This window comes from Pseudonaja textilis, chromosome 9 (genome assembly GCF_049901715.1).
Source record: "Pseudonaja textilis isolate UNSWEBS1 chromosome 9, rPseTex1.2, whole genome shotgun sequence".
Classification (NCBI taxonomy): Eukaryota; Metazoa; Chordata; class Lepidosauria; order Squamata; family Elapidae; genus Pseudonaja; species Pseudonaja textilis.
In genome coordinates, this window is record NC_141998.1 from 20397200 (window position 1) to 20422243 (window position 25044).

At 42.6% G+C, this 25044-nt stretch overlaps 1 protein-coding gene across 5 annotated transcripts in view; it reads left to right on the forward strand.

The window, feature by feature from the left end:
* The window catches only part of NTM (neurotrimin), a 768470-nt gene that overhangs the window by 440886 nt on the left and 302540 nt on the right, over positions 1-25044 (forward strand). For 4 of the 5 annotated variants that reach the window (XM_087939111.1, XM_026709161.2, XM_087939112.1 and 1 more), the window contains exon 1: positions 2159-2870. In XM_087939111.1, the coding sequence (XP_087795237.1) occupies positions 2704-2870 (167 nt within the window). In that variant the 5' untranslated portion in view covers positions 2159-2703. Of the gene's footprint in view, positions 1-2158; positions 2871-25044 lie in introns of those variants that run through there. The other variant, XM_026709160.2, reaches the window with a different exon arrangement.

Here is a 25044-nt window from a genome sequence, read left to right on the forward strand (position 1 = left end):
GAGAGAGAGAGAAGGAGATCCCATTAGTCAACCCTAAAGGAAATCAGGAAGGACTGTCCTTTGGAAGGACGGTTACTGAAGCTGTAGGTCAAATAGTTTAGCCATCAAATGAGAAGAGAGGACTCCTTGGGAAAAAAACTCTGGTGTTAGGAGAGATGAAAGGAGAAAGGGATGGCAGAGGGTGAGATGGTTAGATGGTGTCATCTATGCAATGAACATGAATTTGGACAAACTTTGGGAGTTAGTGCAGAACGGGAGGTGGGTGGGGACATGGGGTCGTTGAGGCCTTGGCACGGCTTAGTGACTGAATAACAACATGCACAAAATGCTATTTCAATTGGTGAAGATGTGTTGAGTCTGTTATATGAATACACGGATTGTAAAGGCAGAGAGAGAGGTTCCTTACTTACAAGCCCCCATTCCTAGACCCCAGGATAACTCAATTAAAGTGAGGCTTTAAAAGAAAAGAATTAAACATTAACTGGATTTATACAATATACTAAGGCATAATGTAATTAGGACTGGTATAGCATTAATCTGCTGTGCCGCTTGTAGGTTTAGTACTAATATGTTAATGAGTAAATTAACATATTGATACATTTATGAATGCACTTCCACAAGCGTTCAAAACATCTATTCCCTTTCATGCTTTTGTAAAAATCAATGCCACTTTTTCCAGCCTGGTCTCCTGTGTTCAGTGTGTTCAGTATGATCTCACCACAAAGGTTGTCTTATACAATTGGGCAATATTATTCTGCAGAGTGCAGGACATGTTTCATTATTAGAGTGCTCCGGACATTTCCAGAGTCTATTAATCCTTACCCTATTCTATAAGCTAACACTGTATGAAAAAAGAATAAAAAATCCATATTCCAGATTAAGGCACCAGACTAGACACCGGGAGTCTTGTGAGTTCTAGTTCCGTTGTAAGCATGAAAGATAACTGAGGGATTTTTGGGCCAATCCCAGGAGACCGAGATTTCTAATCTTGGCTCAATCATGAGAGCTGGTTGGCTGACTTTGGGCCAATCCCCAGGAGACTGGGAGTTCTAGTCCCTCCTTAAGCATAATATAGCCAGCTGGGTGTGTTTGAGCCCACCAGGGGGAAATAATGAAATATATATGTGTGTGTATATTTATATAATGCGTATAAAGAGTGGAAATATAACTGAATCCTGCTGCAAGTCATAATGAGCCCTGTGGATCCAGCAAGTTTCCATTTATGTGTACTCATTTATTATGTATATAGTTATACCAGTTTATATTTATATGTTTTGTTTGTTATGTTCATACTTATATTTATTTTCTCATACACGCTCGATAAACTAAGCTAAATAAACTCAAGAAAGAAAGAAAGAAAGAAAGAAAGAAAGAAAGAAAGAAAGAAAGAAAGAAAGAAAGAAAGAAAGAAAGAAAGAAAGAAAGAAATGAATAAATAAGGCAAGCAGCCCCGGATTTTGGAGCTAGTGCTTCCATTTCAGTTTTGCCCACCCTACAGGGTTGTTGAAGGGGGGAAGCAACCCCAAGCAGAGCGGAACCCCCCCCCAGCCAGTTGCATGCCCACCCTACAGGGTTGTTGAAGGGGGGAGGCAACCCCAAACAGGTCGACCCCCCCAGCCAGTTGCACCAAGGCAAGCTTCGGGGAGAGGAGCGGGAGAGAAAGTATTCGCAGAGGGGGAAGAGAGATGGACCGGGATGGGGAGAGGATGGGAAAGGTGAACCGGCGCCTTGTGGGTTAATCCGCGCGCATCTCCCCCCTGCCCCCGCAAGCTCCTCGTGCTCCCTCCCGGCGCCACGGGCTGGAGCTGAAACGGGCGAAAGGAGGCTGGCTTGCTCCGCGCCGCCTGCGACTGGGAGCCCGAAGTGCCGGTCAGTGATGGACTGGCTGCCATGACAACCCCGGGAAGTCGAAGTCGGCGCGGGCGTGTCTGCGTTAGCCGGGCGGCCAGCGGGCCATTCCGGCACTGGGGAAAGAACCGAGCCGGCCAGCCCGGGGAGAGCGCCGAGCCGGCCGGCTGAACCGGAGGGAAGAGGAGAAGGAGGAGGAGGAGGAGGAAGAGGAAGAGAGGGAGACCACCAGCCGGCCAGCCGCCTCTGCTAAGCCCGGGACTTACTTCCGCGGCTCGCTTCCATCACCCCAGCCGGGGGAAGCAGCTGGGCTCGGGTCGGCGGCGGAGAGAAGTTGCCCGCCTACCCTTGCGGGGGCTTCGGCTTTGCAATTTGGGCTCGTCGGGACCGTCGCCTCTCCGCCTGGAGACGGGACTTTGGGGAACTCTTTGGAGGCCAGCGGAGCTTGCGGAGCGCTCCGGCTCCGGCTTCGGCTCGCCAAGCCAGGGATGCCCGAACTGCGCCTTGCTAAGCGGGGCTGGTGAAGCAGCCGAGCGGCCGGGCCACCTTCGCCGCTTCTTCCCCCGGCTGCTGCTGCTGCCGCCGCTACTGCTGCTGCTTCTCTTGCCGGCTCGGCTCGGTTCTCCACCAAGCAACGCCGTCTCTGGATTTCGAGGGGCTCCGCCGACACCCCCTCCCCCCGGAAGATCTCCGTCGTCACCCCGTCTTTTTTGTTTGTTTGTTTGTTTTCTTTCCTGCCCCCGCCCCCCCTGTTTTTTGGGGGGGCGCTGCTTGGTCCCCTTTGGGTCTGCGCTTTTGGCCCCGTCGGGGCTGGATTTGGCGAACGGCTAACTTCCTTTCCCCCCGCATCCCAGGATGGGGGTCGGGGGGTGCTTGGTTCTGCCCTGGCGGTGCCTGGTGGTCGTGTGTCTCAGGCTGCTCTTCCTTGTGCCCGCAGGAGTGCCGGTGCGCAGCGGAGATGCCACCTTCCCCAAGGCCATGGACAACGTGACGGTCAGGCAAGGAGAAAGCGCCACCCTCAGGTAGGAGCCCGGGCTTGCCCTGGGGGGGCAGGTGGGGGAGGGGGAGGGCTGGGGAGGGGGCGCGTCGGGGAGAGGAGGGGGGGTGTCCTAGTCCTGGGGCGAGATGGGGGAGACCGGAGGGTTGTAGGTGATGGGGATGGGGGTGTTATGTCTAAGATCCTTTTTGGGAGCAGAGGGAAGAAAGCAAAAAACAAAACAAAAAATAGTTGCCATCGGGTGACTCTTGGCGGAGTCGGGGATGATGGGTCTCCTATTGCTCTCTTCTCCTCTTGCAAGAGGTTGGGGACTAAGGCATATTTTTGCTTTACCTTCTTGGAGGTGTGGTTGAGGTATGGAGTAGATTGTCTCCTCCACGCAGGGCTGATGTTTGGCTAAAGGCAGTTAAACCCCATCCTGGTCAGATGTCTGCCTGGGATGGTTGGTTCTCAAAAGCCTTGAGCTTTTCCGGAAGGCGGAGAAGCGGTGCTGGCTGGGTTGTCCTCTCCTGGCTGCTCTTCGGAGGAAGAGGAAGCTGAAAGGGAGGTGAAAGCTGGAAAGGTTTGCTGTCTTTTGAGATGTCTGAGTTCAAATCCAGTTGAGCCAGGGGTCTTAAGACTTTTCTCCATTCTGGGAATGATATTTCACGGTTGTTCCACTCGCGAAACTTGGTGCTCAAAGTCTGTTTCCAGAGAAGCTATGGACTGCTTGTACCTTGGAAAAGAGGCCCTTAGGCCAGGGGTGTCCAGCCTTGGCAACTTTAAGACTTGTGGACTTCAACTCCTAGAGTCCCCCTTAAAATTGCCCAGGTTGGACCCACCCGCCTTGCCTTAGGTTCAGAGAGGCCCACGGCAACAATCTGAGCCTTCGGAAAGCTGATGTCATGTTTTCACCCAGCACTATTAAGCAATGAAATCCATAATTTGTTGATACAGCAAGAATTAATAAGCTTAATGTACAGCGCAGAATGAAATACCACAAGGATTTGCGTAACTGGGCTACAGATGTAATACCAGCTTTATGACACTTTTAATGCTTAGGGGTTTCTCAGAGGAATTTTAGAGATGTCAGAATATGATGATGAAGTTGCAAAAGTGCTATTTTTTAAAAAAAAAAATTCCCCAGAATTATAAAGAAAGGTTCTTTAGAAAGATGGAGAAATGCTTCGATCAGAATACGGCTGCCTTCCTCAAATATCTGACTAAATTATCTGACTATTTCTGACTATCAGTAATAAACGATATAGAATATGCCGAAACTCATTACTACTGAGTTAACATCATATAGTTGATGTTAGCTGTGTGTAAAGGAACTACGCCCAAGTTAGGCCATGAAGCTTTAATTTTAATTAGATGGGTGGTCATGTAGATAGGAAAACGAAACAAAACCAAATCTTAGTGATAAAGGGTAAAAAACACAGAGGGTAAAAAATTGGGGAGTTTTACATTTTTCTTCCTTCTACCCCTTGGTGCCCTAACTAGAACCTAGTAAAAGGTGATGTCAATTTCCATACAATGATGATGATGATGATGACAACTTTTCCTATTTGGCACCTGTTAACAGGTGGGCAGAAACCCCTTCCTCCCTTCTATCCTCAGGACCATAGGGTTAGCACATCCCAAAACACAACTGAAAGAGGAATAAGATCTCGAAATGGGTATCCACGCTTGCTATTTGTTGAAATTGCACGTTGTGTTTTTCCTTGTTGACCCCCTTATTGGTAATCCACTATGACCCACATTTTGGAGGACTGGGAAAAAGCGTGACAAATTATTTTGCCTTAAGGGTAGTACAGTGTTTTAGAGAAAGACTATATGTTTAGCGTATGTTGTATAAATCTTGAGTTTGATTCCAGGCTTCTTCAGTCAGTGTAACTATACTAAAGGAGAAAAGGGTGATGTCATTCTACCCAAGACCCTGGTGGATCATTGCTGAGTGATTGTGGCCAGTGATGGGCCATGTAGACAGACTGTTGGACACAGTTGGGTTCACACAATGTGATCAGCCATCTGGTTCTTGTAGTTTGGCTTTAAAGCCAGCTATTGTAGTTTATAACAGCCTAACAGGTTTAGGACATGTTCTTAGTAAGCACAAAATGAATCTAGTGATTAAATAATGGTAGGCGCGTTCTCTGTAAAAATCAAATGTTTTTTATTGGATTTCTTTATGTTTTGTGCAATAATTCAGTAGACTTAATGTATTTTACAATATTGAATTTCTTAAGCAACAGAAGAGGCCCTAGAAAATGGAGGCTCTGGTTGGTAAATTGAAACGTTCAAAGATTCATGTGTTCACGCAGGCACGAACACTCGGACAAACGAAATACTTCTTATTATTACCATTGCATTGTACCACTAATATAATTGTTGAAGAAATTGTTATTTTCTAGGGGAAAATGAAGAGCCCTGTAAAACAGGCAGGGAGCGAAATGAAAATTCTAATAAATCCTTTTGTTGGGAAATATTTTAGGCCATTAGGAAGGGATTTAAAAAAAAAAGCTTTGCATAATTTTGTAACTGAACAGGAGCCTAAACACTTCCTTCCAGTTCAACAGTTAATTGTTAATAGTTGTTAGGTTTGGTGTTCCTTTCAAAATTTTTAATCTATCCTGACCTATTTTGCTTGTGGGGTGCAAGGATTTTGTTGTAATCCTCAATGTTTTCTCTGACTAAATTAGGGCAGCAGCATTAGGTTTTCTATCCATGTTCATAACACAAAGGACGATGCATAACAGCACACACTACTCCAGGTTTCCAAACCAGGTTGCAGACTAGTGTTGTAGCTACCCATTGGTTTTGAGTTAACCTGCACAAAATGCTGTCAGGCAAAAAGGAAAAAAGCTAGCAATTCTTCTGGGGTTTTGGATTACTTTCCTCCAGTCAGCTGTTCCTGCAAATTTCCTTTCCTGCACTGACATATTCCCTCTCTCCTTGTCCAACCATTGCAATGCTTGTTAGCAGATCTGTATTCATGTTCCTTCCCAAGGTTCAGGCTCTGGCTCACCATTCCAATGAAATATTCATCTCATCTTGATGTTTGTAAAGTTCAGAGCCTGAACTTTTTCTTCCTCTGAAATTATTTATTTCAGAACTCTGGACTATAAAAGTATAATGCTGGACTGTTTTTTTCTCCTCCTCCTCCTCTCCTCCTCCTCCTATTCTTTTCCTTCTCATTCTCCTCTTCCTCCTCTTCTTCTTTTTCTCCTCCTCCTCCTCCTCCTCCTCCTCCTCCTCCTCTCCTCCTCCTCCTCCTCCCTTCCTTTTCCTCCTCCTTTTTAAAAATGCCTGGTATTTGAGATGATGCTTTTTGCAATGTCTTAGCCCTTGGGATGGAAGTCTAATTGACCCTTTCACAATTGCCTGTGGATTTGTTGAATTTGCACTCAAGCTCAAGCCTTTAAAGAATTGGATTGTCCTCTGGATTGTGGGCACTGAACCCTATTCAAAATATTCAAGTCATTGCCAGAACCAGATGTCAAAAACTAGGGTTGCAATGTGGCTTTATAGTGCTTTCCAGCACTTTCTAAGTGGGTTTACAGAATCAGCATCAGTCCCCAACAATTTGGGTCCCTCATTTTACTGATCTCAGAAGGATGGAAGGCTGAGTCAACCTTGAGCAGGTCAGGATTGAACTCCTGGCAGTGGAACGCCGAGTTAGTCTGCAATACTGCATTCTAACCACTGCGCCACCACAACTCAACTACCTGATAATCCTAGGGGAAAATAGAACTGCAGTTTGATCTTCCGCCTCCTACACTGAGATTTGATTCACAAACCATGCAAGCTTTGCGACAATATGGTTTATTGACCTTAACCACTATTGTCTAGTTAATAAAGCATATTGCCCTGCATATATACAACACCATAAGTCTTTCCTAGGTGTCAGGATTCTGGCAGTTACTCCACTTAAATCATAAGCCTTGAGCCATACTCCCAAAACTAAAGAAGATTTATTTGAAGTTAACATTCTACGTCTGTAGCCAACTCTGAGATATGTAATTCACTGTCACCCTTGATCCTGCTTTTCCCCCCACCCTTCTGGTTGTATCATCCAACAAAAAAACGTCCATAGCCAAGAGTCATCAATCATGCTCTCCAATTAGATTTTTGTGCAGCAGAAGCTTCAGCCATCTAATCAGTCTTTGAAGAAAATACGAATGGCATGTACTTTCAACTCCACACTGCTACCTGCTCTTTGAAATACCCCACTTCTTTCTGTTGTCAACTATAAAACATGTATACAAAATGTTTTATGAGTTGACACTAGGTTTCTTTGGTTACCTTTTTCACAGGGAATGGCAACCAACCTCTAGTAGTTTACAGGCACGGAGGGAGGCTCAGCCAATCTCATTGTACACATGTTGTACTCCAAGAATAAAGGTAAAACTAATAAGGTAGCCCTCGACTTAACAACAGTTCACTTTGTCACCATTCAGATTTACAACAGCATTGAAAAAAATGTGGCTTATGACCATTTTTCACAGTTATGAGCTTTGCAGCATCCCATGCTCACGGGGTCAAACTTCAGATGCACGGCAACTGGTTCACATTTATGATGGTTGTGGGGTCCCAAGGTCACATGACCCCCTTTTTGTGACTTTCTGACCAGCAAAGTCAACGGGGAACCCAGATCCGCTTTACAACCGTGTTACTAGCTTAGCAAATGCACAGATTCACTTAACGATGGTGGCAAGAAAGGCCATCCAAAGGAACAAAACTCACTTAACAAATGATCTCACTTGCAAGGAGATCAGGAGACCCCGAGACACTGCAATTGTCATAACAACGAACCAGTTGTCCAGCATCCAAATCGCATGACCATAGGGATGCTGCAATGGTCATTAAAAAGTGGTGTGAAAAATGGTCCTAAGTCCCTTTTTCTGGTAACTTTTGGTCACTAAACGAACTGTTGCAAGTCAAGGACTACCTGTATAGAAAGTAAAAAAAATAAAAAATAAAAATAGACAATACAAATTGGTCAGTTACTCCATAGATTTAATCCTGTTAAATCAAGAAAATATTGTTCTGATGTAGGCTTCACAAAATCACAAAGCAAACTCCTCATCTCAACTAAACCCCTTTTTAGTAGGCTAATGTGAATTTCTATTATTCACATCCAGCAAAGTCCTGGCAAACAGTCTTTCAAGGGTGAATTGCAACCACAGATCTTTGGACAGGTTTGGAGAGCTGCCAGGCCGATAGCTTCCAAGCGCAATACTGTACAAGAAAATACTTGGCAAAAAGTCTCCGAAAGTGACAAACAAGTCTTCACACTAATTAAACAAACTAATTATCTCCTGCAAAGCCCCACTCCATTATTCATTCCTCTTTATTCTCCTTGGGAGGGGCCATTCACTGTCCACCTATGCCTGTACTCCCAAGTCAGTCCTTGTTCCTTAACCGTTCCCTTCTTCTGGCAGCTCTGTGCATGCGCACATCAGGAACAGGCTCCAGCTTTTCTTCTGCCCCGCTGATCTCCAACTCCAAAGGCAGCTGATAAACGTCAGACGGCCCTGGCCCCATCTCCGCCTCCAACACAGAGCTCTCATCTGAGCCTTCGCCAGATTCCAGGCCTGGCCCATGTTCCTCCTCAACCTCCTCATTGTCTGAGTCTGCTGCCAGCTCCGCTGGTTGCCAGTGGGCCACAACAAATACATTTACTGAACACTGGGTTGTGAGAATGCTATTTTAATCTCCTGTGCTTCTTAACACATTCCACTGAATGAAGCAGGATCTATCCCTCCCTAAACACATGTGTGTGCTCAGATTGTAAAGCTAGCTATTTGTAAACCAAGCGGCCTTATGGTGCTTGAGGAAAGGAAGACGCCCTTTCATAAATGAAAAGGTTATTTGGATGACAGAAAACTAATTTCTTGATTGACACAAAGATGCGATTAGAATAATCCAATATGACTCCACTAGAGATAATGCAGCTGATCACTCTTGCAGCCTGGGAAACAGATGGTGACTATATTGAGGTAACCATAAGGTGCACATAAACTAGATTCCACCAAAGTGATTCTTACGAGCAGCCTTTATGTTTTGACATGGGCCAAATCTGTTGGGTTGATTATTGTTGTGAGGGGTGCAATTAACTAAGTTATTGGAAAAAAAAAAAAAAGGCCGGTAAGCCAATTTTCACTCCTGTTAAAGACAAATGAAGGTAGAAAGCCATTCCAGCAAGAACAGCTGGTCAAATATTACCATTTTTTTCCCCTCCTCTGAAATGAGAGTTTAGACCACCTCTTGAGTTTCAAAGTCCATAAACAACCTGAACATCTGTGTCTCTTTTACCTGACGCACACAGAGACCAAAAAAAAAAAAAACAATGAAAAAAATGGATCAGAAAAATCAAGTTAAATATTAAATGCAGTCTCTTACTTCCCACCTGCTCAAATATTCATGCGTTTTCAGGACTGAGATCTTGTTCTGAGGGTTTCTCTACAACTGTTCCTACTTCAAAAGAAAGCTATTTCTCTCTCTCTCTCTCTCTCTCTCTCTCTTTCCTGGTGGAAATAATATTCCTGAGTCCAACCCAAGGAAGAAACATGTTCTGAATCATAATCCAATTGTTATGGTAGCAAGGGACGGAACACAAAGCTTTGGTGAATCTGCTCAGTTGAAGTTTTGCCGTAGCCAACGTAGCATCTTTTGCTATTGGTTTCTCTTGCTGGACAGCTCCTAGCTTGTTTGAACCCAGAGGACGACCACCCAGGTAGTCCTCGACTTAGAACAGTTCATTTAGCGATTGCACAAAGTTACGTCACTGAAAAAAAAGGACATATGACTGTTTTTCACACTTACGACCATTACATCATCCCCGTGGTCACGTGGTCCAAATTCAGATGCCTGGCAAACTACTGGACTTTTTTGGAGTATAAGACACACTTTTTCCACCCTCAAAAGTGGATGGAAATGTCTGTGCGTCTTATGCGGTGAAAGTGGCTGAAGCCCCGCCCACCTGACGGTCCCTACCCTTCGGTCTCTTCGTCCCAGCAATTTGTCTCCTTTTGAAGCAAACAACCAACAGCCTGTTTCAGCTTCAGCACAGCCTGATTAGCACAAGCAGCTGATTGTCGGTTGGATCAGCCTCCCGACGATCAGCTGTTTCAGGTGGCAGGGATCGCCATAACCAATTGGCACCTCCACGTGACTCTGCATCCTGTTCTCAGCCTCCATGTGCCCCGTTTTCCACCTATTCCAATCCCGGCTGCCTGGAATGGGATGAAAGGATGAAAACGGGGCACGTGGAGGTTGAAAACAGGGCATATGGAGGCGGTAATAGGTGATGGCGATCCCTGCAGCCTGAAACAGCTGATTGTCGGGAGGCCAATCCAACCGACAATCAGCTGCTTGTGCTAATCAGGCTGTGCTGAAGCTGAAACAGGCTGTTGGCTGTTGGCTGCAAAAGGCAGAGGCAGATTTTCCCCCCCGTTTTCCTCCCCAAAAGCTAGGTGTGTCTTATACTTCGGAGCGCCTTATACTCAAAAAAATATGGTAATTCACATCTGGTCCACTTCATTGCTGGTCAGCTATTATGTATGTATGTATGTATGTATGTATGTGTGTGTGTGTGTGTATATATATATATATATATATATATATATATATATATACACATATACATATATACATATACATATATATATATATATATATATATATATATATATATATATATATATATATATATATATATATTTGTTTTCTGATATATATATATAAATATATATAAATATATATATTCTTAAGTTTTCGGAGTACTTACATGTATGGCATTCAGCTTTGTTTGGGTATTTTCCCACATCATTGTAGTTGTGCTTTTAAAGTTCTAGCAACGTTTCGGCAGAATCTCATCTGCCTACAGAAGCCTGAATACCCAAACAAAGCTGAATGCCATAAAATAAATAAATAAATAAATAAATATATATATATTATCTGTGCATTTTGTCATTTTGTGTCATTATTATTCTGAGCCACCACAAACGCTCTGCTAAAGGGTGCCACTTTCCCCCCCTCCTCCTTTTCAATAAAAGTCTAGCTTTGAGCTCAGATAGTGTTCATGTTACCAATTAGGCAACACGATTCAAACAAGGGATCTTAGTAGGTAGTGAAACTCCAGGCAGAAGCCAGCTCTAGTAAAGTGTGTGCCTTCTATTGATCTTAATGTGAATCCTAACATATTTACAAAGCGGCATTGATGTTGAGCAAACAAGCCTTGAGTACAGATGTGAGATAGGTTTGTTTTTATAATCAAAGACACCCAAAGGGAGGTTTTCTCCAAGCGTACTTTGAAATCCAATAAGACTTTTGGATGTTTGCATCTTTTTTTTTTTTTCAACTTTGGGGGCACAAGACAGTAACAAAATCTCCCTACTGTTAGCTATATTAAATTGGTTATGTACAGCATACCGCTTCAATCGTAGCTGGGCTTTCTAATTAGTGCAGCTCCTATAATGATGATTAACATTGCCGGAACCAACCAAACAACAACAACAAAAAGAATGAAAAGGGAAAATCTCTGCTTTCCAGATGTTCACTGTTGAACATCTCTTGGGTAAAGTGTAAATATTTCCCCATATCGTCACTCTGTAAATTCTTATAATTCTGCTGACAACCATCAGTTTGATTCTGACCGGCTCAAGGTTGACTCAGCCTTTCATCCTTCTGAGATCAGTGAAACAAGGATCCAAACTGTTGGGGGCAAAAGGCTGATTGTGTGAGTGCGGTAGCCTAGTGGTGGAGCTCTCGCCTCACAATCAGCAGGCTGTGAGTTCGATCCTGGGTAGAGGCAGATCTTTCTCTCTCTGGGCACAATGAGAATATATCTGCTGAACAAAACTCCCCACTGGTGACAAGAAGGGCATCCGGACATTAAAACACTCCGCTAGCTCCATTCAGTTGCCCAGACTCCACCCCACAAGGTATTATGGGATTGTTAAAAGAGGATGATGAATATGCTGATTCTGTAATCCTCTTAGAGAGGACTGTAAAGCACTGTGAAGCGGTGTATAAGTCTAAGAGCCTTCGCTGTTGCTATAAAAACTCACAATTTCATGGATTGAGTGGAACATATAGTTGAGCACCTGTATCATGCATAAGGGTTCATATGTCGTTCTTCTGCATTTATTTCAACTCAGAAAATCAAGCTCAAGCTCCCTTCATCCACATTTTTGCCCTTAAGGCAGAACTGGGCAGTCTTGCTTTGGCAGGCAAGAGTGGCTCTCATCCCAAAATAAGATTGACAGCTTTTCCTGTGCCTCTCCTCTTTTTTCTCTCCTCCCTCCAAAAACAGCTGCAGCTGTCATTCCTGGTTCAAACCCAGGAGAAGCTATAAACCACGTACGGAAAGTGTTCTTGCAGTTCCTGTTGAGGTAATTCCCCGTTAGGAGAATGTCCGCATACAGTGAGACATATTGAGAGTAGTTCCTTCTGTCCCCTTGTTCTTTTTTCTGTGATCACAGCTGAAATGATGACTCTTCTGGATTTGAAATGGTGCCTGGTACAGCCCGGGATAAGCCTAAGGAAAGATCAAGCTCTGTGTAAACAGCTCTCTGGAATTAAAGTTGAGTGACAGCTTGTGCAACAGCTTGGAACAAGAGCCATGTTGACTCCATTTTAAAGACTGGCATTCCTGTGCCATCCCTGAGCGGTGGCAGATCTAGCCACACAGTTCAAGGCTTGCAGGTGGGAAAAAGCAACCCCATCCAAGAAAAAGAATCTGGACAAAGCAGAAATTAAAAAATAAATAAAAAAAACAGGAGGAAGAAGGGATATAGTGTATATACACTAAAGGGTCAAGTGAGTTCTCCTGCAGTAGGAAAATTTAGCATATGTCAGCCACTTCTTTTTGAGCTTTCCCTTCCAGAGCTAACTTTTGGTACTTTAACTAACAATTTGTAAATAAATGTGGCATTCTGATAGCTGTTGTGGTGCCTGCTGTTAACGCGCCTTTTGGTCTTGAAAAGCTGGCAGTGTCATTCCATTTTGCCTGGAAGTTCAGCCTGGGCTGCCAGTTGGATGTACCCAGGACTGTCAGAGAAAACACATGAAGGCCAATGGGCTGAATGGTATCATGCTTTGGATGAAGATTATGTTTGCATCCGGGGGAAAACAGAAAAGATAAAACTCTTGTGTTAGCTAAGGCTTAGGAACTCTTTTAGAAAAAAATATATTGATTTTTTTTTTTTTTTTGCTGGTGTTGTTTCAGTTTGTTTAAAAGTTGCCAGGGAATAAAATCAAGGCTGATCTTAAATGGCCAAGAGCCACCTGCTCGCTGCACGTGGGAAATTCTTATACATTATTTAAAAGTGTAACCGGAATAGGAAGTGGAGATTAACTAGAAGAGACCTTAAAAGAATGGTGCGTAGATATGTAAATATGTAAAATATACAAATAGATAAATTAGTATAGATAAGAGATAAGAGTTGTTGGTTGATATGTGTAAAATACTGTAGAAAATATATATATAAAAGAATGTGTGTAGATGTCAAACTGCTGTGGAGACTGTGAATAGGGTTTGTATTGGTGGGAAATGCAATAAAAATTAAATTTTAGAAAAATGTAACCAGGATAAGAAGCAATGGATGGAAACTAATCAAGGAGAGAAGCAACCTAGAATTAAGGAGAAATTTCCTGACAGAACAATTAATCAGTGGAACAACTTGCCTCCAGAAGTTGTGAATGCTCCAATACTGCAGGTTTTCAAGGAAAGACTGGACGACCATTTGTCCAGCATAGTATAGGACACAGCTGTCAAACTCAAGTCCCATGGGCCAGATCCAGCCTGTGGGGTGCTTAGATCTGGCCTGCGGGGCCACTCTGAAAACATCAAAGGACTGGCCCAAAAACAGAGCTCAGAGCCTCCCCAGGCTTCGTTTTCTCTGGCAGAGGCCTATCAAAACAAACTAAAAAGAAATAAAAGGAGAAATGTTTCCCCTTTTGCATTTGAGCATGCAAGAAGGGGCGGGAAAGGAGAAAGGGAAAGAGGAAAGACAAAGAAAAAAAGTAAGAAAGATGGGAAGAAAACAAGGAAGGAAAAAGAAGGAAAGGGGAAGGAAGAAGAAAGGAAAATGAAGAGGAAAACAAGAAGGAAGGAAGGAAGGAAGGAAGGAAGGAAGGAGGGAGGGAGGGAAGGAAGGAAGGAAGGAAGGAGGGAAGGAAGGAGGGAGGGAGGTAAGGAAGGAAGGAGAGAGGGAGGGAGGGAGGGAGGGAGGGAGGGAAGGAAAATGAGAACAAAGGAAGGAAGGAAGGAAGGAGGGAGGGTGGGAAGGAAGGAAGGAAGGAAGGAAGGAGGGAGATTATAATGAGAGGGAGGGAGGGTCAGTTGGAAGGCCTGCCTTACCACTTGGCCACCATAGGTGCCCCAGACATGAGTGACATTGAGCTGGCCACGCCTACCCCACCCATGCTAATCCCTCCCTCCACCCCCGGCGGCCAAACACAACCATGATGAAATTGAGTTTGGTCTACAGGATCTTCTGAACATAGAACAATAGGTCTTTTTTTTGGCTCTGAAATCTATGATTTCATCGAACTCTGCTTGATAGACTGAGCTCTGGAGAGACAGGTGAAGAAGACATGGCTGAAGACATCTGTTTTTGCTGTTACAATCACTTCTTCTTCTAAGCTCACCTCCCCGTGATGCTTTGCATTTCACCAGTGCTGATATCGGCAGAAGTGGGTATTGATTGGTGTGTGTGCGTGTGTGTGTGTGTGTGTAAGTGTGTGTGCGACTCCCACTCATCCATTCCTATCCATGTTCTGTACCCAGCTAATGAATAGGCATAGATAGATACAGTTAAGAAGGAGAGTTCCCCATTCAGATTGTGCTTAAAAAGATTAAAAAGTCCCAGATCAAGGAAATGAGTTGAACAGATTGAGGCAATGGATTTTGCAAAAGATAGGTTCATAGAAAGAAAGGACATAGTCCAAGCATCCCTTAAGACCTAACTGCGGGTGGGAGAAGAAATTGATTTTTTTGGTAATGTTTATCTTATCAGATAGAACTATTCTTTCTGTGTCAGAAGAACTGTGGTAGGAAAAATAGTTTTGCTTTGTTTTACATCCTTAAACCAGTACCCCCTTTTCAACATCCCAGCGGTAACTCTTTGTCTAAGTAAGCCGAGATTTGGGTCAACCCTGGACGATTTAATAAATGACCGTTATTGCCATTCTCACATTATATCCAGTGAACGATGGCCCACAAACTGTGCTTATTTACTTTGTGTACGGTTTCCCTATCTTTTATCTCAGAGGTTTCATGGGGATGTACGTGGGAATTTCTAGTAATTGTATCCCCACAGCAACAATTCGAGATGGAGAGGAAAGCCACCCGAATATGTAATTTGGAATATGATTTGGGATTTGTCCCACACTGTAATCCCTTACACTGCATTAAACTTGGGTTTCTACAACACCTTTTATCGAAACTGAAGAAATTTCATTATGCCTTTAGAGCAAATATGTGAATCTAGTCTTTATTCTCTGTTTTTCATTGGATATCATATAGCCTCTTGCTGAGCCAGCTACCATCTATAAGAAACAGTTTATACTAAATCTGGTTGCTAATTAACTACTTACACCTATTATCTTGTAAGCAATTGACAAATAAAAAGAAATGAAATCAAAACAGGAGACGGTGAGTTGTAGTTCCACCTTAGGCATGAAAACTGACGGGGTGACTTTGGGCCAATCATTCTATCTGACCCCAACCCACTCACAGTGTTGTTGTGATAGGGAATGTAGGAGGAGGAAGGTAGGGTGGATGTGTTTGCCATCTTGAGTTGTTTGTAAAAATAATGGAAGGGAAGGGGAAGGGACGAGGAAGGCAGGCAGGCAGGCAGGCAGGCAGGCAGGCAGGCAGGAAGGAAGGAAGGAAGGAAGGAAGGAAGGAAGGAAGGAAAGCTAGTTTCAGGAGGACCTATCTAAACCTTTAAAAGGTCTTTATGAACTTCTTCCACTGATTTCTAAATTAATCCTTTAAAACCAGGTTGATTTACAATCTACAAAGTGACTTACAATCCAAACATACAAAGTAATCAAACCAATAATCCATCCTGTCACTAATGTCCACTTTGGGTGATAGTGGGCCACTCAGGCTCTTTCCCACTAGGCTGACTGAGAAATGTTAGAAGCAAAACCATTTTGTATGAATTACTGCAACTATTATTTTGTGTTTTCCTCTATGTAAGTAAACCAAGACTGTGGAGCGATGGCATCCATGATTCCAATCAATGTTGGCTTGTCTCAAAGCCATTGTCATGTAGGGGCTTAAAATGCTGGGATTGAAAGAGAACAATGTTAAGGCAAAACAGTCTATAATAGAATAGAATAGAATAGTCATTGAGAATAGAATAGAAAAGTCATTGAGAATAGAATAGAATAGAATAGAATAGAATAGAATAGAATAGAATAGAATAGAATAGAATAGAATAGAATAGAATAGAACAGAACAGAATAGAGGGTAGAGTACAATAGAATAGAGTAGAAAAATAGAAAATAATAAATAGAATAGAATAACAGAGCTGGAAGGGATCCTGGAGATCTTCTAGTCCAACCCCCTGCTTAGGCAGGAAGCCATACAGCATTTCAGACAAATGGTTATTGAATCTCTTCTTAAAAACTTCCAGTGTTGGAGAATTACAACTTCTGGGGGCAAGTTGTTCCACTGATTAATTGTTTTGCCAGGAAATTTCTCCTTGGTTCTGGGTTGCTTCTCTCCTTGTTTAGTTTCCATCCATTGCTTCTTGTCCTGCCTTCAGGTGCTTTGGAGAATAACTTGACTCCTTCATTTTTGTAGGAGCCCCTCAGATACTGGATTGCTGCTATCTTCATTTTTAAGTGCTTTAGTTTTATTGTATTGCGAACAGTTGCTGGGGTGCATCCACAGTTTCGTTGTACTTGTACAATGACAATAAAGTTCTAATTGTAATTCTAATTCTAATCATGTCACCCCCAGTCCTTCTTCTCCTTAAAACTAGACTTACCCAATTCCGGCAACTGTTCTTTACATGTTTTAGCCTCTAGTCCCCTAAGTAGAAGTAAGCATGTGTATAAATTACCATGCTACTTTTTTTAAAAAAAAATAAATCAATAAAATATTTTGATCTCCAAGAGGTTGTACAATAGGCAGCTTTGAAGTCCAATATTTCACCTGCATGTTTGGAAATACCTCAACTGTTGTTATCAAACTACTTTATCCAGATACACATTAGCTATTGATCAAACGTGACGGAGATGCATTTCTGAATCCTCAGTGATGTCTCCCACCTCCTATTTTCAATTTGGCTGTCAGAAGTATCCCTGTAATACTATATATCTAAAATATAACAGTATTTTTTTTTCCATTTTTAGGGTTGGGTTGAATTTTTGCATTATTTTTTGGGGAAAAAAAACCTATGGAATGGAATATCTATTTCTTTCAAAGTATTCTTAGATGAGAATGAGAATGATTTATTATTGATATCCAAAATATAATTGTTTTCTTGTGGGGGAGGGGTCTTTTTGATATCCTGTCTGTCTCTGGTGTTCAGGCTGGTTGGCATTTAAACATCAGATGGCAAATAGATTTTTCGGTCACGAAGTCTGGCAGTCAGATTTTTTTCCCCCTGTTTCAGAAGGAGGATAGACAGTCTCTAGATGACTCTGCTAAGGGGAGGGGCATTAAATAGACCTATTTATTTTAAAGGGGAATCCTGGATGATCCTCGTGCTTCTAGAATCATGACTTGCCTTGAAGCTAGCCAGTTTCAGCAACGTTTATTATATTTTTATCTTGCTTTTATTACTTCATAAGTAAAGTGGCAAACATATGGAATATACTTCCTATTTTGTGCATGGCAACAATCCTGTGTGGTGGGTTGAGCAGAGAGTTAGTGATTGTCCCAAAGTCACCCAGCCGGCTTTCATACCTAAGGCGAGACTAGAACTCACCATCTTCTAGTGATAGACCCAAAGACTCCAAATCGGCTTTCAGATCATTTTACAGATCACTTTTACAGATTAACAGAGTTGGAAGGGATCTTGTAGGTCATCTAGTCCAACCCCCCTACCCAAGCAGGAGACCCTACACCATTTCTGACAAATGGCAGTCCAGTCTCGTCTTGAAAGCTTCCAGTGATGAAGCTCCCACAACTTCCCAAGGCAACTTCTGTTCCATCGGTTGATTGTTCTCATTGTCAGAAAGTTTCTCCTTATTTCCAGGTTGAATCTCTCCTTGTTCAGTTTCCATCCATTATTCCTTGTCTGGCCTTCGGGTGCTTTGGGAAATAGCTTGACCCTTCCTCCTCTCTGTGGCAGCCCCTCAAATATTGGAAGACTGCTATCATGTCTCTCCTGGTCCTTCGTGCTGAGATGGGACTAGAACTCTCTGTCACCTGGTAATTGGATCAAAGCCATCCAGCCAGCTTTTATCCCTAAGGCAAGACTAGAACTCACAGTCTCCTCTGGGTTCTAGGCCAGCACCTTAACCACCACAACAAACTTGGTAGATCACAGAAGACCTACGTTCTCTGGGGATGGTGGAGAAACAGCAGCTAGGCTGGCTGTTTTATTCAAGATACCTTATTTTTCCATGGTTCCTTATACATTAATACTTAAAGGAGGGGCTGTGCAGGAAGTGGAGAGAGGGTTGACAATTCCAGTGCAAGATTACTCACCTCAGAGAGAATATATCAGCTCTCAAGCTAACTGTGTACCATACTTCTCCTTCTTCTTTACCCTTTGAAAAAGAACAATAGCCCAAAGCTTTTTTTTTAGCAGATGGACAATGTGTGTCCCTTAGCCACTTAACAACCATTACCCTAATTTTATGCATTGGAACCAAATTAAATAATAAGTAAGAGATTATGAAAAACTGGTTTGGAGACCGTGTTATGCCTTTGACTTGATCATCTTTCTCATAAGCAGATATTCTCTCTCTCTCTCTCTCTCTGTGTGTGTCTCTCTCTCTGTCTCTCTCTCCCTCTCCCTCTCTCCCTCCCTCCCTCCCTCTCCCTCTTTCCCTCCCCTCTGCTTACTTACTTACTTACTTACTTACTTACTTTTCTCTTTCTCCCCTATTAATCTCATAAAGGAAGTTGTATATGTGAGTAGATAGACTGCTTACTTCTTGGAAAGCTTGGCAAGGTAGGAAAATGGCAACAAGAACTAAGAAGAAACATCTCCCCTAGCCAGGGGACATCTGTTCTCTATTTACCTTCTTCCAACCTACAACTGTGTGCAGTGAGAACATAACTTTTGCACACTTGTCCAACCGGGTTGAAATAGCCAAGTGACTCATGTCACTCAGTACATCCATCTGTCTCTTCCAGGCAGCACTATGACCAACCTAGACTAGTTTTATCCTACTAGTTTCCAAATTTTTCAGAATTTGAATAAAATAATAAAATTTAAAAAGTCAACAGTTGCTGTTCCTCTCCCTCTCATTGGTTTGTTTTCTTCATTTTAGCAAAAATCTAAACATTTCTCTTTCACTGTGAATAGTTCCTTCTTCCTTCTGGAAACTGGGCTGATGTGGCTTTTGTTTCCAAGGGAATGGAACAATGGGTGGCTGGTAGATGATATTAAATTAGGCACTTGCATAAAGTCATTAAAAATACCTCTTCTCAGTATCTGGTCACTTGTGGGTCATAGAACTTGTGTGTGTGTGTGTTTAGTCTGAATCTCAAGAACCAAGGCAGTTATACATCATTTATCAACTGTGTTAAAGCAAATCTTAGCTTAATATGATGTGAGATATTCCAGTTCATGCAATGAATGATACAGTATGGCATCAGATTCGTATTGCGCCAATACCTGAGAAAATGCAAGTGAAACACCTACTGTTGTATGGCCATGTCCTACGAACACCAGCCCACACCTTCTACTTGTATTACCTTCCACTTGTATTGCCTTCCACTTTAAGACAGATGGCAAGCGTCCACACGGAAGGCTGAAGTAAAAATGGCAAAACTCAATAAAGGCAGACATGACAATTGCCCAGTTGGATCTGCTACGCTTGATTGTGCAAGATGATATTCATTGATCCAAAAAGCAGATCCTGCATCTGCGGGAACAACAAGGAGGAGGTGGGGGAAGGAGGAGGAAGAAAAGAAGAAGGAGAAGGAGAAGGAGAGAGGGAGGGAGAGGAGGTGGGGGAGAGAGAGAGAGAGAGAGAATGAGAACGAGAACTATGGTGGCACAGTAATTAGAATGCAATATTGCAGGCTAATTCAGTTTATTGCCAGGAGTTTGATCTTGACCAGCTCAAGGTTGACTCAACTTTCCATCCTTCCGAGGTGGGTAAAATGAGGACCCAGATTATTGGGGGCAAGAGGTTGACTCTTTAACTGATTAGAGAGGGCTGTAAAAGCACCGTGAAGCGGTATATAAAATCTAAGTGCTATTGCTCTTATATCAAAATGTAAATAGTAATAATAATAGCTGGGTCATCTATTATGGCATAGTGCAAGCTATAAACCCAAACATTATTTGATTACCAATTATCAAATCTCTGCTGCAGGGCTGGACAGCAGGAAGAACCGGTCTAAAGGCATATTCCTGATGATTGTAGAACAGCACACAATCTTTTCCTAGCTTCACCCACATAAGTCAATCTACGTGTACAGAAGCCATGATATTTAGTGTGTGTTTATTTATTTAAAAGATTCAGTCTTTACATTTCAACGAAGAAGAATTGTTAAGGCAGGTCCAGTAGAAAGAGCTAGTCCCCGTATTTACAATGCAAAAGGAAGAAAGACAGGAAAAGAATAGAACAGAGAGAGGAAATATATTCAGAATATGTAGGAATATTGAGGTCCCAATTCTTAGCTGCATATGGTACAATTATCAGATGTGATATAGAATTCACATGGAGTGGTGCGGGGGCCTAGAAGTGGAGCTCTCACCTCACAACAGGAGGCTGTGAGTTCAATCCTGAGTAGAGGCAGATATTTCTCTCTCTAGGCACACAGAATATATATGCTGAACAAAATTCCTCATTGGTGACAGGAAGGGCATCTGGACATTAAAACACTCTGCTAGCTCCATTCAGTTGCCTTCAAGGGATTATGGGGTCATTAAAAGATGATGATGATGATGGTATAGAATGCATGTAGATCAGAAGGTCTTGTTTTGATGATGTTCTGGAATGGAAGTGGCTTAAGGGGAAGATGTAGTTACTTTCTCAAGAGAGCTGATGGTAGCTTTGTCTCTCATTGACCATTTACAGGGAGTCCTTGACTTACAACAATTTATTGAGTGACCAAAAGTTACAATGCCACTGAAGAAAGTGACTTACGACCATTTTTTCTCACTTATGAAAGTTGCAGCATCCCCTCCCCCATGGCCACATGATCAAAATGCAGTCGCCTTGGCAACAGGCCTGTACTAATGACTGTTGTAGTGTCCCGGGGATCACATAATCCCCTTTTGCGACTCTCTGACAACCCAAATGAATGGGGAAGCCAGATTTGCTTAACAACCGTTCTGCTCACTTAAAGAACCGCAGTGATCTGCTTAATACCTGTAAGCAAGAAAGGTTGCAAAATGATGCACATTGCACTTAACTTAGTCTTGCTTAGCAAAGGAAAAAAAAAATTGGCTCAATGATGGTCGTAAGCCGAGGATTATCTGTATTTCATTTTTGGAGTGTGAATTCAATGATCGTGTGTATGCAGGAAATAATGGATGTTGTTTTTCTCTCTTCTGCTTTGGAAATTCCCATTTCTTGAGGTGGATGTGATCTTTTCTCTCAGCATTATTGCTTCTTCCATCACAGGCTAGAAATCTGTTTTAACAACTAAGTCAGAAACTCCGGCAAGCTCCTTTCCTCTTTGCCAGTAGTCATCATCTTCTTTTAATGACCCCATAAATCCCTTGAGGGGTGGAATCTGGGCAACTGAATGGAGCTGAGTGTTTACTAGCCGGATGCCCTTCCTGTCACCAATGCGGAGTTTTGTTCAGCAGATATATTCCCAGTGTGCCCAGAGAGAGAAATATCTGCCTCTACCTAAGATTGAACTCACAGCCTCCTGATTATGAGGCGAGAGTTCCACCTCTAGACCACCACTCTATCGTTCTTCTTTGTCGATAGTGAGCCCAGAATAATAACAAACTAACTTACGAGTTGCATCATTTTTGACCACCCAGGTTAGATAATTATTCTGAACAATGCCTGGAATGACCCTGAGTTTTGCTGGTCACTAGCTCAGATCAATGAACTCCCGAAGAGGAAAAGTACACATATTTACAAGCTTGCAGGATCCCAAGAAAATCAGGAGGGAAAAATTCATACAGGCCATCTGAACATTTCAAAAGAAAGCGGGTAGAAATAAAACATAAGATAGCGTTTTGGCTAGAAAGGGGGAAAAGGGGAGGCTTATGGGATTACTTAAATCTCAGGCAAAAAATGCATTGATTTTATCTAGCAAGGAAATTCTTATTTTGAAACTATGCATTACAGTTTATCGATCCATGGCAACAGACAGTTTTGTGCATGCTTTTCATCCACAACAATTGTGGTTCTGCAATTTTGCGGGGATGTTCAAAGCTATTGGCATGAGCTCTGTAATGCCACAAAGGTGCTACAGGGACGGTTGGGAGAGAGAAACTTCCATATAGCGGAATTTTTTATTTTGTTTATCATGGAGTTGCCTTGTTAATCTTGTTCCAGAGAGGAAGAAGGTTCAACAAGAAGGCAGCTTTTAACATGCCTAGAAATCCCATGCCATCTGTGATAACTGCAAAAGAAGCAAGCAATCACAAAAGGAACGATTGTAGCAGAGGTGGTATGCAGCAAGTTCTGACCAGTTCTGGAGAACCGGTAGCAGAAATGTTAAGTGGTTCAGAGAACCAGCAAATCCCACCTCTGACTGGCCCTGTCCCCTATCTATTCTCTGCCTCCCGTGTCCTAACTGATCAGCTGGGTCTTCTTTGGTTGCCCTGCACAGGAGAACGGAGCTGGAAAGCAGGTTAGTGCGGTGGGGAGGGCAGGGGGATTTTGCAGTATCCTTCCCCTGCTATGCTCACCAAGCCACGCCTGCAGAATTAGCAGTATTTATTTATTTTTTTAATCTCACCACTGTATTGTAGCTTCAAACAACTCAACATGGCCAAAATGTTCCAGTTCTCTCCTTGTGGATAGACCTAAGCTGGATTCAATGTTCAATCCACAGATCCTTCTCTTTTTGGTTAATATCTTGCTCTGGCTAGTCAACTTAGTTTTCTCTTCCTCCTCTTCCATTTAGAACACTTAAGGTCAGTCTACTAAAGGAGTAAAAGAACTCAATACCCATTATGCATTATCATTCTGCCTGACTGAGCATGATAGTTCATGCAGTCTGTTAGCAAACATCTCAGAATATATTTTGATGCGCTGAAGGGTGCATTTAAGGAAGTGGCACATCCAAAAGATGGTGTGTGTATTTGTGTGTGTAGCAAGTAGATTAATAGTTGGATTCCTGCCAACATGTAGATATTAAATGGAAGGTATAATTTTATAAATATATACATTTTCAAATAGCTATAATTCCCAAACTGGGTATGTGCACTTGGACGTCTAGAAGTTATTGCAGAAAATGTTTTTCTTCTCTTATGTTTTTGCGGAAAATGTTTTTTCTTAACTATGAAAATCGACAATTTCATGATGGACAATTAGATGGATGGTGTCTTTTTTGTCCCCAAACTGTAGTATTACAACAAGATCTACTGTTGAGCTGTAGGCTTTCTCTACCTCTTGACAAAGTCATCAATGTAACTGTTGGATGCGATGGTTGGGGCTCATTACTAACTCAACCTTTCAGACTGTTCAGAGGGGAATAATGTTTAGAAAGATCAGGAGATTTAGAGATCCTTCCTTTTATATGATAGGGCATCTAGAATAGAACAGAACGACAGAGTTGGAAGGGACCTTGGAGGTCTTCTAGTCCAACCCCCTGCTCACCCCCTGTAGTGTTTATTATTTTCATGTTTTATCTTGCTGTCTTTATTGTGTCTCTATGTGAGAAGGGTGGCATATCAGCGTAATAAATAAAACAAATAAAACAACTGTTGTCATACAGCAGACAATTCTGCATTCCTTGGATGGATAAAGTGTTTTAGAATTTGTTTATGGAAGTTTTCAGCCATCCAGGTCCTGGTGCTTTTTTCAAGTGGCAAACTGGACTTCCTGGTTTTACTTTGATGATGTTTCGCTTCTCATCCAAGAAGCTTCTTCAGCTCTGACTTGGATAGTAGGGAATGGAAGGATTGATACTCCTTGCATCTTCTTCATCCTTCCTTCCTTCCTTCTTCATCCTCCCATTCCCCACCATCCAGTCAGAACCGAAGAAGCTTCTTGGATGAGAAGCGAAATGTCTTCAAAGAAAAACCAGGAAGTCCAGTTGACTCTTGAAAAAAACCCACCTTTTGGGTGTTTTAGAATTAGGTCGCTTTATCTATTCCTCGTCCTCTCCCGACAGTTGGGAATCTAATAGAGCATCATTTTATAAAACATAGGTACTCTAGTCCATATATAATTTAGGGAATATGACATGATCAGCTTGGTCAGGCAATGTGTCTAAGGTCTCTCTGTTCACTTAAAAGCAGTCTGTTCACAGTGTGATTGTGGGGGGGGAATATCTAAGGTTTCAGAAAGTCTTAAGATGATTTATTCATTAGGTTTGAGAGGTTTGACGAAGATGTTGACTGACAGGGCGGGGTCGCGTTGTAGCTCTGCAGGGGTGGAGGAAAAACAAAATTGCTTTACTATATCCCAAAGGTACTTTTCCAAAAGGCAATTGGATTTTCTTGGTTCTTCTTTCAAAATATTTCACTTCTCATCCCCAAAGCTTTGTCTTCACAAGGTAGCCCTTAACTTAGACTTCCATCCTTCTGAGGTCAGTAAAACGAGGACTCAGATTGTGTAGCAATATGGTGACTCTGAAAAACCACTTAGAGAGATTTGTACAGGCAGCTTACAACAGAGTTCATGTAGTGACGGTTCAAAGTTAAACAGCACTGAAAAAAAGTGACTTAGGACCGTTTTCGAGGCATACAAATGTTGCAACGTTTACAAAGTCACAGGGTTCAAATTCAGGCGTTTGGCAGCTGGTTCGCATTTATGACGGTTGCTACATCCTGGAGTCATGTGATCCCCTTTTGAGACCTTCTGAGAAGCGAAGACAATGGGGGGGGAGCCAGATTCACTTAACAACCATGTCACTAACTTAACAACAGAAG